This window comes from Microcebus murinus, chromosome 9, assembly GCF_040939455.1.
Source record: "Microcebus murinus isolate Inina chromosome 9, M.murinus_Inina_mat1.0, whole genome shotgun sequence".
Classification (NCBI taxonomy): Eukaryota; Metazoa; Chordata; class Mammalia; order Primates; family Cheirogaleidae; genus Microcebus; species Microcebus murinus.
The window spans coordinates 97,013,732-97,027,644 of record NC_134112.1 but is presented as its reverse complement, the minus strand read 5'-3'; the positions used below and the strand labels follow the sequence as shown (position 1 = coordinate 97,027,644).

Here is a 13,913-nt window from a genome sequence, read left to right as displayed (position 1 = left end):
CTAATTCCTTCATTTGTGTCCCCAATTAAAAATTTTGTTCCTTGGAGGCTAGAACCATAAATTACTCATCTTTACATGTTGCTTAGCACCTAAAATCAGGCGGAGTAGTGCAAATTTATAAACTTAATAAAGGGTTTATTTTTATCTAACCTCACTACAAAAAAATCTGTAGTAGCTTGCAACAAAAATTCATATGATAAAATAGTGACAAAAATAAAGGACCAGGATGGGCTTCCAGTTCAAATTTTAAATTAAATGCACATTTAACTCCTCCCTCCCCCACCGAATTCCACTATAAATAAGTCTCAAGAGAGATTGTAACCATAACAGCACAAAGAATGAGGACAGGCCATCACCAGATCAGAGTTTGTGATGAGATTCTTATTGGGAGACAGAGGATGAGAGTTTGCTGAGGTCTAAAATAGAGTGAGAAAGCTGCATCTCTGACTATGCACAGGAGAGGACTAAAGCCAAGAAATCCACAGAAATTCCAAGCTCAAAGCCAGCAGAGTAGGAGTAAGAAGTGGTTATGAACTGCAGTTTAAAGGCCTTATCCTTAGAATAGCAGGCCTCTCACATCAGCCCTGGCAGAGTGAGGTAGCAGTGGCACTTCCTCTAAAACTGAAACAGGGACTTCATCTCTAAAGAAATTTAACAACCTGCCAGGGAGACAGGATGGAAACCCAGCAAGGTGACAACTTAAGAGTACCACCTTACTCCTTCTAGCCTCTGGGTGGTCCCTGCATTGCCCATTTGCTCCTTGCCAGGGCACTTAACAGAAAGCCCACCAATAATGGGCACCTACAGAGATGGCCCTCTCCCAAAAAGGAAAGATTCTTTGATTAAATAGAGCTGCATAGTGGCAGAGGACATATGCCAGCTTCCTATAATTAACTATTAATCAATCTAATTCTTCACTTGTGAATGCGAACAACCAAGGATTACCCAATATTCAAAAAAAATTAATTGCACCAAAATGAACAAATAAATACTACAAATGATACTGGGGGGGGGGTTCTAAAAATCCAACAAACCTCTAATATATATTATTAGCAAAATTCAAGCAGATAATGAATCCAGAAAGACTTCAGGCTGCTTTGAAAAAGGAGCAGCTGGGTGCAATGGCTCATGCTGGTAATCTCAACAACTCAGGAAGCCAAGGCAGGGATCACTTGAGGCCAGGAGTTCAAGACCAGCCTGGGCAACACAGTGAGATCCCCCCCCATCTCTATTAAAAAATTTTTTTTAAAAGATAGCCAGGCATGGTGGCATGCACCTGTAGTCCCAGCTACTCAGGAAGTTGAGGCAGGAAGATTGCTTAAGACCAGGAGTTTGAGGCTGCAGTGAGCTATGAAACACCCCTGTACTCCAGCTGGGGTGATAGAGTGAGACACTGTCTCTTAGAAAAAAAAAATAATCTGGCCGGGCGCGGTGGCTCACGCCTGTAATCCTAGCTCTCTGGGAGGCCGAGGCGGGCGGATTGCTCGAGGTCAGGAGTTCGAAACCAGCCTGAGCAAGAGCGAGACCCCGTCTCTACTATAAATAGAAAGAAACTAATTGGCCAACTAATATATATAGAAAAATATTAGCTGGGCATGGTGGCACATGCCTGTAGTCCCAGCTACTTGGGAGGCTGAGGCAGCAGGATTGCTTGAGCCCAGGAGTTTGAGGTTGCTGTGAGCTAGGCTGACGCCACGGCACTCACTCTAGCCTAGGCAACAAAGCGAGACTCTGTCTCAAAAAAAAAATAAAAATAAAAAAAAAAAAATAATCCTGCTACACATGTTATGGGGAAAAATTTTTCTTTAATTAAAAAGTAGAAAATAGGCTGGGCGTGGTGGCTCATGCCTGTAATCCTAGCACTTTGGGAGGCCGAGGCGGGCGGATTGCTCAAGGTCAGGAGTTCGAACCAGGCTGAGCGAGACCTCGTCTCTACCAAAAATAGAAATAAATTAATTGACCAACTAAAAATATATATACAAAAAATTAGCCAGGCATGGTGGCGCATGCCTGTAGTCCCAGCTACTCGGGAGGCTGAGGCAGGAGGATCACTTGAGCCCAGGAGATTGAGGTTGCTGTGAGCTAGGCTGACGCCACGGCACTCACTAGCCTGGGCAACAAAGTGAGACTCTGTCTCAAATAAATAAATAAATAAATAATTTTTAAAAAGTAGAAAATAAATATTGTTAAAAATTAAATATATAATTGTTAAAATAAAAATTAGCAAAAATAGACAAATGGGATTATATCAAACTAAAAAGCTTCTGCACAGCAAGGGAAACAAACAAGTGAAGAGACAACCTGAAGAATGGGAGAAAACAATTGTAAACTATTCATCCAACAAGGGATTAATATCTAGAATATATAAGAAACACAACAGCAAAAGCAACCCAATTAAAAAATGGGCAAATAGGCCTGGCGAGGTGGCTCATGCCTGTAATCCTAGCACTCTGGGAGGCCGAGGCGGGCAGATTGCTCAAGGTCAGGAGTTCGAAACCAGCCTGAGCAAGAGCGAGACCCTGTCTCTACTATAAATAGAAAGAAATTAATTGGCCAACTAATATATACAGAAAAAATTAGCCGGGCATGGTGGCGCATGCCTGTAGTCCCAGCTACTCGGGAGGCTGAGGCAGGAGGATTGCTTGAGCCCAGGAGTTTGAGGTTGCTGTGAGCCAGGCTGACGCCATGGCACTCACTCTAGCCTGGGCAACAAAGTGAGACTCTGTCTCAAAAAAAAAAAAGGCAAGAAAGGCAAAAAATGACAAATGCTGGTGAGAATGCAGAGAAAGGGGAACTCTGATATATTGTTGGTGGGAATATAAATTAATACATCCATTATGAAAAATAGTATGGTGGTTCCTTAAAAAAACTAAAAATAGAACTATCATAGTTTCCAGCAATCCCACTACTGGATATATACCCAAATGAAAGGAAATCAGTATTTTGAAGAGATATCCGTACTCCATGTTCATAGCAGCATTATTCACAATAGCCAAAATATGGAATAAACCTAAATGTCCATCAAAAGATGAATGGATAAAAGTGTGGTACATATACACAATAGAATACTATTTAGTCACAATAAATAAAATCCTGCCATTCACAGCAACATGGATGAATCTGAAGGACATCATGTTTAATGAAATAAGCCAGGACCAGACAGCTAAACACTGTATGTTTTCACTCATATATGGAAGCTAAAAAAGCTGATCATTCATAGGCTGGGTTCAGTGGCTCAGGCCTATAATCCCAGCACTTAGGGAGGCCAAGGAGGGAGGATTGCTTGAGACCAGGAGTTTGTGATCAGTCTGAGCAACATAGTGAGACCTCATCTCAAAATTTTAAAAAAATGTTTTTTGAGGGAAAAATTATTTTGGACCTGAAATTTGGCATTCAAATGTAAGGGCTGAAAAATAAAGTCAAGGACATAAAAGTTTAATATTTACTATATTTCAATTCAGTCAATCTTCAATACATTTTGACTAGAATTAAAATGCATTTTAATCTCATTAAGGAATCTTTAAGAGACATCACAGCATATTATATATGATTTTGGAGTCTAAGATGGAGAATTTAAATGTTATCCACTTATCCAGGTAAGATAATAACTTTAACTTATCTTTGCTGATTTTCTTATAATAAGAAATTTATTTATTCATTTTTGGACATATAAATACAAAATTTAAATTATCTCAAAGAACTTACAGAGGAGCTCCAGATACACAAATAAAACATTCCAGGGATCAGGTTCTCCATGAGAAGCTGACTCCAATATCCCTCCCAGCTACTTCCTCATCCTTTGCCCCCTCAGAAAACCTGAAAGAGTTTTTTACCATCACTCTCTCCACTGTCTCTCTTCCACCTGCTCAGCCCAGCCTTCTATCTCCACCACTCCAGGAAAACAATTCTTGTCAAGGTCACCAGTGACGTCTATGTCACCAAATCATACTCACCATCCTCACCATCCTCACCTCTAGACCTCTTAGTAAAATATTTAACCCAAACTCTCTCCTTGAGCTGCTTTTTTCTCATTGGCCCCGTGACACCACACACTTACATGTTTGTTTTTTTCCCTACCTCAGGTGGCCTCTCCTTAGTTTCCTCTGCTGGCCCTCCTACCCCGGAGCTTGATCCTTGGACTCTTTCTCTCGCTTATCCACTTTCTCTCCAGATAATCCCCTCCAGTCTCATGACTTACTATACCATCTCTCTGTCAGTGACTCCCAAATATTTCCCTCTGCTCTTGAGCTTCAGAGTCGACTTAATATCTCTCCTGAATGTATCAGAGGCATCTCAAACCTAACACTGCCAAAGGAGAACTCCTCATTCCCCATCCCTAAGTCCACATGAAAGGGGCAGCCTTGCAAAAATCAACAAGAAAATATCTAATCGCACTATTTCCTAGTAACAGTTAAAGATCAATCCTATGCATTCTCTCACTAACAGGCACACTGCAGGAGTTCTGTTTTGTACAACTTCTGAAAGAGCTGAACAGACAGAAAAGAGATGTAAATCTTTCTCTCTTAAAATTGCTTTTGAGGATCGGTTTTTACAAGAATTCCTGAGTGAACAGTGGGATGCAGGCTTCAGGCCTCAGCCATATCTCCTGGAGGGCAAAGTCACATCTCCTGAGGTAATTCCTTCTCCAAGGAAAGTCAGGAGAGCCAACTCTTGGACTTTGACATCTTGCTACCAAGAAGAAAGACAGGAGCAGATGCAGCAGTTTCACAGTGCTCTGTTCATTTGGCTACAGCTATAAACCTTCACCTCCTAAAAAAAAGTCTGAGTATCTGATTCTGCCAACATTCTCTACCTCCTTTGCTTCAGTGTTGGCCCTTTTCTGCCTCGGAAAAGTAAAATAAACATCTTCTTACAGCAATTCGTATGGCTTAAAAAAAATAAATAAATAAAAAATAAACATCTTCTTTCTAGCCTACTCTTTGTCTGGAGAAATCTTTCTCAAAACCCATGTGCACTAGGTCACACCTGGACCTTATACCCTCACACCACACTTCCCCAAGGTATTCCCCTGGAGCAAATGCCAGCACCGTCTATCCAGTTCTTCAAGCCAAGAGCCTAAGAGTCAGTAAACACAGGTGGTTAAGAGTGTATGCTTTAGGCCCGGAGGCCGAGGCGGGCGGATTGCTCAAGGTCAGGAGTTCAAAACCAGCCTGAGCGAGACCCCGTCTCTACCATAAAAATAGAAAGAAATTAATTGGCCAACTAATATATATATATATATAAAAATCAGCCCGGCATGGTGGCTTGTGCCTGTAGTCCCGGCTACTCGGGAGGCTGAGGCAGGAGGATCGCTTGAGCCCAGGAGTTTGAGGTTGCTGTGAGCTAGGCTGACGCCATGGCACTCACTCTAGCCTAGGCAAGAAAGCGAGATTCTGTCTCAAAAAAAAAAAAAAAAAGAGTGTATGCTTTGGAGCCAAATGGGTTCAAACATGCCTCATTTATTTTAAGTAACTATATGATCCTGGGCAAGTTAGGGTTCTTATGACAATTATATGCCTTAAAATAAGCAAACCACCTAGAACAGTAAGTTCTACCTAAATTACCACACAGTAAATTTATTATTGTTGTTCTTAATTCCTCATTTCCTAATTCCTTTTAGTAAGTCCGGCTGTCAACGCTATCATCAGAACATCCTACATCTGTCCACTCCTCTCCATCTCCACTGCTGCGAACTCATCCAAGCCACTCTCATCCCTCCTATTACAGCTGCCTCTTTATTTCCCCTGCTTCTGTTCTTGCCCCCATGATCCATTCTCCACAAAGCAGCCAAAGTGATTCTTTCGAATATAAACCAAATATGATTCCTCTGCTTAAGACCATCCAATTCCTTCTCATTACATGTAAGTTGAAAATTGAAATTCCTTTTCTGAGTCTTAAATGCCCTACATCAGTGGTTCACAACCCTAGTCACATATTAGAATCATGTATGGAGCTTTAAAAATGATTCATGCTTATGCTCTATCCTATACCTGTTAAGTCAGAATCTGTAGCTGTGATGCCCATCAAAATTTTAAAAGCCCACCACAGGGCACAGGCAATATATGCAACCTAAACATGCAACCCCCAGAATATGCTGGGGGGAAAAAAGCCCACCAGGTGATTCTTATGTACAGACAGGGCTGAAAAACACTGACCTAGAAGATCTGACACTCTACCCATTTCTCCAGTCATGCTCCTATTCACCCACATATACCAACTAACTGGCCTTTTTCCTTTTCCTCAGTGGTCCAAATCTATGCCTCAGACACTTTGCACTAGCTATTCTTTCTGCCTGGAAAGTTCTTCCTCAAATTTTATTACAGTGGAGTTCAACACCATCTTTCAGTCTTAGCTTCAATTTTAGCTCCTTTAGGAGACATTCTCTGACATCCAAATGAAAGTAGATCACTAGATGGCACTTTATTTTTATAAAGAATTTAGATGTATTTTTTGTATGTTTATATTATCTTTCTTTCCCCACAAAAATTTAAGCTCCAGAGGAGCCTCTGTGGTCACTGCTATGCTCTCAGGGTATAGATCAAGCAAATAGTAAGTATTTGAGAAATGATTGTTGAATAAATGAGTAAATAAATAGGCATGCTTGAAAACCAGCTGCCTCAAGGCTGTCTTCCATAGTTTTAGAACAATGTTTACTTTCTTTTGTTTTATGAGCTATTTTCTCCAAAAGGACAGGGCCCTAGCATCCCAGCACACTTCTTCTATAAAGGATGTTAAAGGACAGGATTTACATCAATCCTGGACCCCTGGAAAATCCCAAACCCTGATATTAACTATTAGACTATACATCCCTTACCTCATCCTCCCTCTTTTTCATCAGAATTGCCAACAAATTCAAATCAACTGATTCATATATTTAGCTTAATTTCCTCACCAAGATTCTGGCAAACAGGTTAACAAAGAAGGGACTCATGGGCAATGGGTAGAAGAAACCAAAAGAGAAAAAAAATCCATATACCAGATCGCCAACTTTAGTCTGGAAAAAATTTTCCAATCTGGCTGGGCATGGTGGCTCACACCTGTAATCCTAGCACTCTGGGAGGCTGAGGCAGGTGGATCGTTTGAGCTCAGGAGTTCGAGACCAGCCTGAGCAAGAGTGAGACCCCATCTCTACTAAAAAAATAGAAAGAAATTAGCTGGACAACTAAAAATACATAAATATATAAAAAATTAGCCGGGCATGGTGGTGCATGCCTATAGTCCCAGCTACTTGGGAGGCTGAGGCAGGAAGATGGCTTGAGCCCAGGAGTTTGAGGTTGCTGTGAGCTAGGCTGATGCCACAGCAATCTAGCCCAGGCAACAGAGTGTGAACTGAAGTAAAATTTTAAGGCTCAATCCCCACCAGCTGACTGAATGGACTCCCTCATGGCCAAAGGAATATCCTAAAACTAAATTATTTGCCAGGAGGAGGGAGGTCAGACAGGCCTCATGATGCCCCCCTCCCTTCTTGAGGACTTCCTTTGTAACCCATTAACAGGCCTAAAGGTATGCAAGACAAACCTGCAGGTCCTCAATTTACACAACAAATCTAAGTCAGATGACTTATCTATGATAACAGCTTCTTTTGTTAAACATTCCAAGCCACAATCCAAAGAATTTTTAAACCCACCTATAACCTGTAAGCCCACTCCCTCAAGATGTCCCACCTTTTTGGGCCAAACCAATGTATGCCTCCCACATATTGATTTATGACTTTACCTGTAACCCCTGCCTCCCTGAAATGTATAAAAACCAAACTGTAACCCAGCCACAGCGAGTCCACTTGCCCAAGGCCTCTTGGCAGTAGCTCCAGGTCATGGTCCTCAAATTTGGCTCCAAATAAATCTCTTTAAAATTATTTTACAGAGTTTGGCTTTTTTCCATTTACAAGAGTGAGACTCTGTCTCAAAAAAAACAAAAGGATTTTCCAACCTGAAGCTTGACATTCTAAATGGGCACTAAATTTAACACAAAATTCTTCTCAAATAAACATAAAACGTTTTCAGGAATCCTTCGGCCTAAGACATTTTAAGAAATTTTAAAAAGAGATAAAATATCTAAGTAACCGATTGACCCAAACTATCCTCAACTGCTAGTGTAAGGTCTAGTGGTACCATCTGACATTTAGAAGTGAAGGTATTACCTTGGGGATATCTCCCTTAATACCTGGGGGCAGCCGCAGGATCCAGAAGTTCCTGTTGCGCAACAGGTTCTCCAAGTTCTCCAGCCGCCTCTGCAGCAGCCCGTACTCCTGCAGCAGGGTCCCCAGCACAGCCCACTTGCCCTCCAGCTGGTTCCCAAGCTCGGTCACTGTCTTTTCACAGCTGGCTAGTTTCTTCTCTGCAGTCCCTGTCCGGCCTTCTAGGTGCAGGAGTCGCCGGCTGTGGACCTCCACCTTCCTCTCTATTGCCTGCACGGCGGCCACCACTGTCCACAGGGAGATGGCTGCTGTCTGCAGGTGTGCCTCATTTGCTGCTGGGGGTGTAGGAAGAGGAATCGGCTGTAGGGATGTAAGGCACTCGGAGTCCCATTCAGAAGTCTGTGTGCAGTGGAGAGATGGAACAAGACATTGAGTGTTAGAAAGAACCCTAACTCCTAATTATTGCTTAACTGGATTGCTTAACTGTCTAGCTGAGATTAATATGAGTATAATTTTAGTACTGCCTGCAAATGCCTCATCTTTCTGGAGCTCATTGGCATCAATAGCCAAGAGAACCGCTTTGATGATTCACAGATAGATTCGGTAACACAGAGAATGAAAGAAATTTGTTATTTATTTATTTATTTTTGAGACAGAGTCTTGCTCTGTTGCCCTGGCTAGAGTACCATGGCGTCAGCCTAACCCACAGCAACCTCAAACTCCTGGGCTCAAGCGATCATTCTGCCTCAGCCTCCCAAGTAGCTGGGACTACAGGCATGTGCCACCATGCCCGGCTAATTTTTTCTATATATTTTTCGTTGGCCAATTCATTTCTTTCTATTTTTAGTAGAGACAAGGTCTCATTCTTGCTCAGGCTGGTTTCAAACTCCTGACCTACAGCAATCTGCCCACCCTGGCCTCCCAGAGTGCTAGGATTACAGGCATGAGCCACCACGCCTGTCCGAAATTTGTTCTTTAAGAAGTAGTCTGGTATATTTCCTCTAACATAAGGCCCAGAGGCTCAGGTTGCTGCTGCATCTTCTATCTTTGGAAAAGGCAAATGTGCCCAAAGATCCTTTCCAGGTTTCACTATAAAGTCAATGCCCTCTGATAAATCCCATATAGACTTATGCTCTGGTCCTGCTCACACCCTGTTTACAAACCATAACCACAACACTCACTCATGATTAAATAAGCTGAGAATCTTGAATCTGGAGAAATCATGACAGTTGTTTTCAAATACTTGAGGGTTATAAAACAGAAGGCAGAACAGACTTACTTAATCTTATATTGTTTTATTCCAGAGGGCAAAACTAGAACCAACATACAGAAATTTTAAGGCAGGCAAACTTTGGACACAATATATATTTTTCCCAAGAGATGGGCATTTCTATGTTCCCCAGGCTGGCCTCAAACTCTTTGGCTCAAGAGATCTTTCCACCTCAGCCTCCTGAGTAGCTGGGATTACAGGCATGCGTCACCACACTCAGCTAATAAATAATTTTTGAACTTGATCTTTCTAAGAAAATAACAGGTTGCTCCATCACTGAATGTACTTTGAAACAAAGAATTGTATAAAAGGAAGAAATTCCTACAAACAAATAGGAGGTTGGAGTATGATGACCTCTACAAAGCCTTCTAACTCTATGAACTTGATAAACTACTGTCTGGTCACAATTTCATTCTTATTTCCTCTGGTCTGTAATCCCATTAATAAATCTGGTCCTTTGGCCATTCCATTTGCTCCTGGTCTATCTGCCCATTCCTGACTTTGCTTTCTTTTCCAGTTGATCATTTCAGCCACTTTCAACTTGCCACTGTCCCCACATTCATGCAAGTCTTTCTGCCTCAGCTAACCTCCAGCCTTGAATAAGTCCACTTGTTCTCCTCCATTCCTGTAAGCAGTCTAGCAAGCCCGACTAGAGGAAATCACACAACCAGGTAAACTACCGCCACCACACACCAATGGTCTCTGAGCTCAGTGGGGACCTCAAAAATGCCTGGTGCCCTCTGTGCTTCTTTTCCCATTCTATAAAGTGGCTGAGACAAATGCTCAGCATGCTCCTTCAACCTTCAGTACAGCGGGAGTCTCAAACTAATGTGCATAAGAATAATTTGGGCATCTTGTTAAAATGCAGATTTTGATTCAGTAAATCTGGAAGGAAAAGTGAGATTCTGCATTTTTAACAAGCTCCCAGGTGATGCTGCAGCTGACTCAGGGAGCTCACAGAGTAGTAAGACTTCTGTCCATTAGCAGCCCCCTCACTCTCAGAAGAGAGGACATGGCTGACTACTTTGAAGAAGAAAATTAATTAGAACTAAACTCTCTGAACTTCCTCTCTTTCTTCATACTCCTTCCTACTTCAAACTTACAGTATTAGTAACTTAAGCCATGTTTTCTTCTTTCCTTCCCAAGAGAAAATGTTTCATCCTATTTAAAGCTAATCCCTCCACTTATGCCCTGAATACCGACCCCTTCCACCTTTTGGGTACATCATTCCTTTTTCTATAATCAATGTGTCAATCTCTCCTGATTCTTCTCCATAAGATTGACTTGCACTGTTCAATATGGTAGTGACTACCATTGAGCACCTGACATATAGTTATTTCAATTAACATGTGCTATGAGTATAAAATACACAGATTTCCAGTCTTAGTATAAAAAAGTAAAATCTAGGGTGGCTCACGGCTGTAATCCTAGCACTCTGGGAGGCCGAGTGGGGAGGATAGCTCAAGATCAGGAGTTCTAAACCAGCCTGAGCAAGAGCAAGACCCCATCTCTACTAAAAAAAAAAAAAAAAAAGAAATTAATTGGCCAACTAAAAAAATACATATGGAAAAAATTAGCCAGGCAGGGTGGCGCATGCCTGTAGTCCCAGCTACTCGGGAGGCTGAGGCAGAAGGATCGCTCGAGCCCAGGAGTTTGAGGTTGCTGAAGCTAGGCTGATGCCACGGCACTCTAGCCCGGGCAACAGAGTGAGACTCTGTCTCAAAAAAAAAAAAAAAAAGTAAAATCTCATTAATTTTTAAAATTGATTACATGTTGAAATAATATTTTGCACATATTGGGTTAAGTAAAACATATCGTTAAGATTAATTTCGTCTATTTCTTTTAACTTTTTAACTTTTACTTAAGAAATAGGGTCTGGCTATGTTGCCTAGGCTGGGCTGAATTCCTGGGTTCAAGCAATCCTTCCGCCTCCTGATTAGCTAGGAAGGCAGGAGCTCACCCCTGCACTAAGCTGCTTTTTACTTCTTAAACATGGCTGCTACAGAATTTAAAGTTATGTATATGGCTTCCCTTATATTTCTATTGGACAGGGCTGGCACAGGCACATGATCATCTCTACCACCTCACAAAATAAAATTGGGAAAAGGAAAAATAAGTCCAAGAATAGAGAAGGCAACCCCCTGCCCTGTTCCACCCCACTGCTGCTGCTGCTCTTTTTCCTCCTCTTCCTTTCCTCACAGTGCAGTCACCCCTCGGTGGGCCAGTCTGGCTCCTGACCACTACAATGGCTCTCCTTGAGGTAACCAAAGGTTTCTCAGGTGGCAAAGCCCAGGAACGCCTTTCAGTCTTTCACTTGGCCGTTTCCTCCGCATTCTACGGTCGTGCGCAGCGACGTCTCGGTCGCCCTGGCAACTGGCCACTGCTGGGCCCCTTGCGGGCCTTCCGTAAACACTCGCTGGAAGCACGAACGCGCGCTCCGCCGATCCCACCCTCGGAGCCCGCACCAGTCATTCATTCCGCACGCGTTTGCGGAGGGCCACCCGCGCGTCGCGCGCTGCCAGGCAGCCGGCACCGGGGAGCCGGTCGTCACAGTCTGGCGAGAGGACGCCTTAATGCGCCTAAATTCCACCGCGCCGGCGCCCAGGTCGCCGCACTGAGGATTTGGTGACGACAGCTCCCACAGCTGGGAGAATGGCTGACAGATTACAAAACCAGCCCAACCCCGCTTCCCAGCTTCTGGCAAGCCGTCGTGGGCTGCCACGCAGCGGGCCAGCCCCTCTTGGCTTAAACGCTTAAACGCTCCCGATGCGGGGTCGGGGGGTCCCTGGGCCTCACCCCCGGGGACGCAGGGGGTGAGCGAGTCCTCGCAGACCCGCGTTCCAGTCCGGTGTCCCCAGAGGGCGGTTTCACACCCACCCGCTGGGTCCCCTGCGGCACGCTGCAGCCGCAGAGCCCTGGGCGACAGGCGACGTGGCCCGGGGACCCCTGAGGAGGACGCCGCTCCCAGACGGCCCGCCCGCCCTCTTATCTCCCTCGGGGTCTGGGTCGCGGACACCCTTCCGGGCTCGCGGCACTGGCGCGCGGGCCGCCCTTACCGGAGCTGGGGTTGCCTCAGCCATGGCCCTGCGCTGTCCGGCCCGGCCCGGAGACAGTCGCCGCCACAGAACGCTGAACCGCGCAGGCCCGACCGCCCGGTCCTCTCGGCGGGCGGCACCCGCCCGGCCCTGCCTTCCCGCACTGACGGGGCTCGCTCGGCCGTCGGGCTTCGGGATGCAGCAGAGGCGCGAGGCGGACTGCCGGCCGGCTAGAGCTGGGGCGGCGAAGCAGGCTCCGCGGCGCTCGGCCCGCAGCGACCCCTCCTCTGGCGCTCCGTGGGCAGCGAGTGCACCCGGAACGGCGCCGGCCTAGACCCGCCGCAGGCTGGCGCCGCCCGCCCGCACCGGCCAGCGCGCCCCCTGCCGGCCCTGCGGCTGGTCGGCTGCGCGCAGGGAGCCTTGGAGGACCTGGCCCACGTGTGTTCTGTTTTCTCACCCTGGAGCAGCCTGCGCAAGTGGTAGTTTAGGCCCGCTACAAAGCGGGGTGCGTGCTGGGAGCGATTTCTTCATGGAGGCCCAATTAGACGGCACCGCCTTGAAGGGAAGCGCTTCTGCTGGATGGGCAGAGTGCAGAGCCTGTGGATTAGAATGAGGCACAAATGAGTGATGAAGGAGACATGCGGCATTTGCAGAAGTTAAAAGCGTGGCCGCCAAGCTGAAGCTGCTCACATCCCCAGCAGCCGGCGTTGGGACCTAATACTTCTCTACGTCTCCCTTATGGCTCGGATTATTGCCTCTCTAGGGCCTGGTCTGGACGTGGAATTCTTAAGGGCAGCAGAAGTCAAGCTTGAAGTTCTGGTTAGTTGGGTCTGGACTAATGGAAAGGCGAAAAGAAGGTGCCATCTGTGGAGGTTCAGTGTTTCAGGTCAAGAGAGTGTTACAGTAAGATAGCCACATGCTCCTGGTTTTCCAGCACCGTGTGCATTTCAAGCATGCATGAGTCAAAGCCTGCCAAACCTGTATTTCAACAAAGGAATCAAGTCAATGCCCACAATGGTACAAATGTCTGTAAATCACAAAAATATGAGAATCATACTGTTGGAACAACAGCTCTTGAGCGTGCTAATTTGGTCTTAGACTGTAGCTGCATGTGCAGTATGTAATTTGAGGTCTACCTGCATATACATTTTGATCAAATGGTGGATGTTTGATAGTTAAAATTGCCATTCTCTGAGTCACAATATGACCAGTTATGAAGAAAAACAATCCAGATTTCCTTGGAAAGGAAATTTAGTTTTATAATTTTATTTTAAATGTAGTAGTTAAAATTTTAAAGTTAGGCCTTGTTAGGCTATTAAAAGGGATATTTTCATTACTGAATAAGACACTTTCAACTGAGCTCAATGGAGCAGCAAGGCCAGCACTGTAAGGCTGGTGGCAGGGCTCCCCTCCCTCCCTAGATCAAAAAGAAAAGGCTCATGAGACCAGACCCACCAAGGACAACTGCCAG

At 44.8% G+C, this 13,913-nt stretch overlaps 1 protein-coding gene across 2 annotated transcripts in view; it reads right to left on the bottom strand.

Annotated features, from left to right (window-relative positions):
* Positions 1 to 12,771, bottom strand: part of ZNF398 (zinc finger protein 398) — a 37,491-nt gene extending 24,720 nt beyond the window's left edge. Inside the window, exons 1-2 of one of the 2 annotated variants that reach the window (XM_012768181.3) lie at positions 12,464 to 12,771; positions 8,141 to 8,536 (exon numbers count right to left, since the gene is read on the bottom strand). In XM_012768181.3, coding sequence (XP_012623635.3) covers positions 8,141 to 8,536; positions 12,464 to 12,487 — 420 coding nt within the window. In that variant the 5' untranslated portion in view covers positions 12,488 to 12,771. Of the gene's footprint in view, positions 1 to 8,140; positions 8,537 to 12,463 lie in introns of those variants that run through there. The other variant, XM_012768189.3, reaches the window with a different exon arrangement.
* Between the last annotated feature and the right edge of the window lie 1,142 nt (positions 12,772 to 13,913).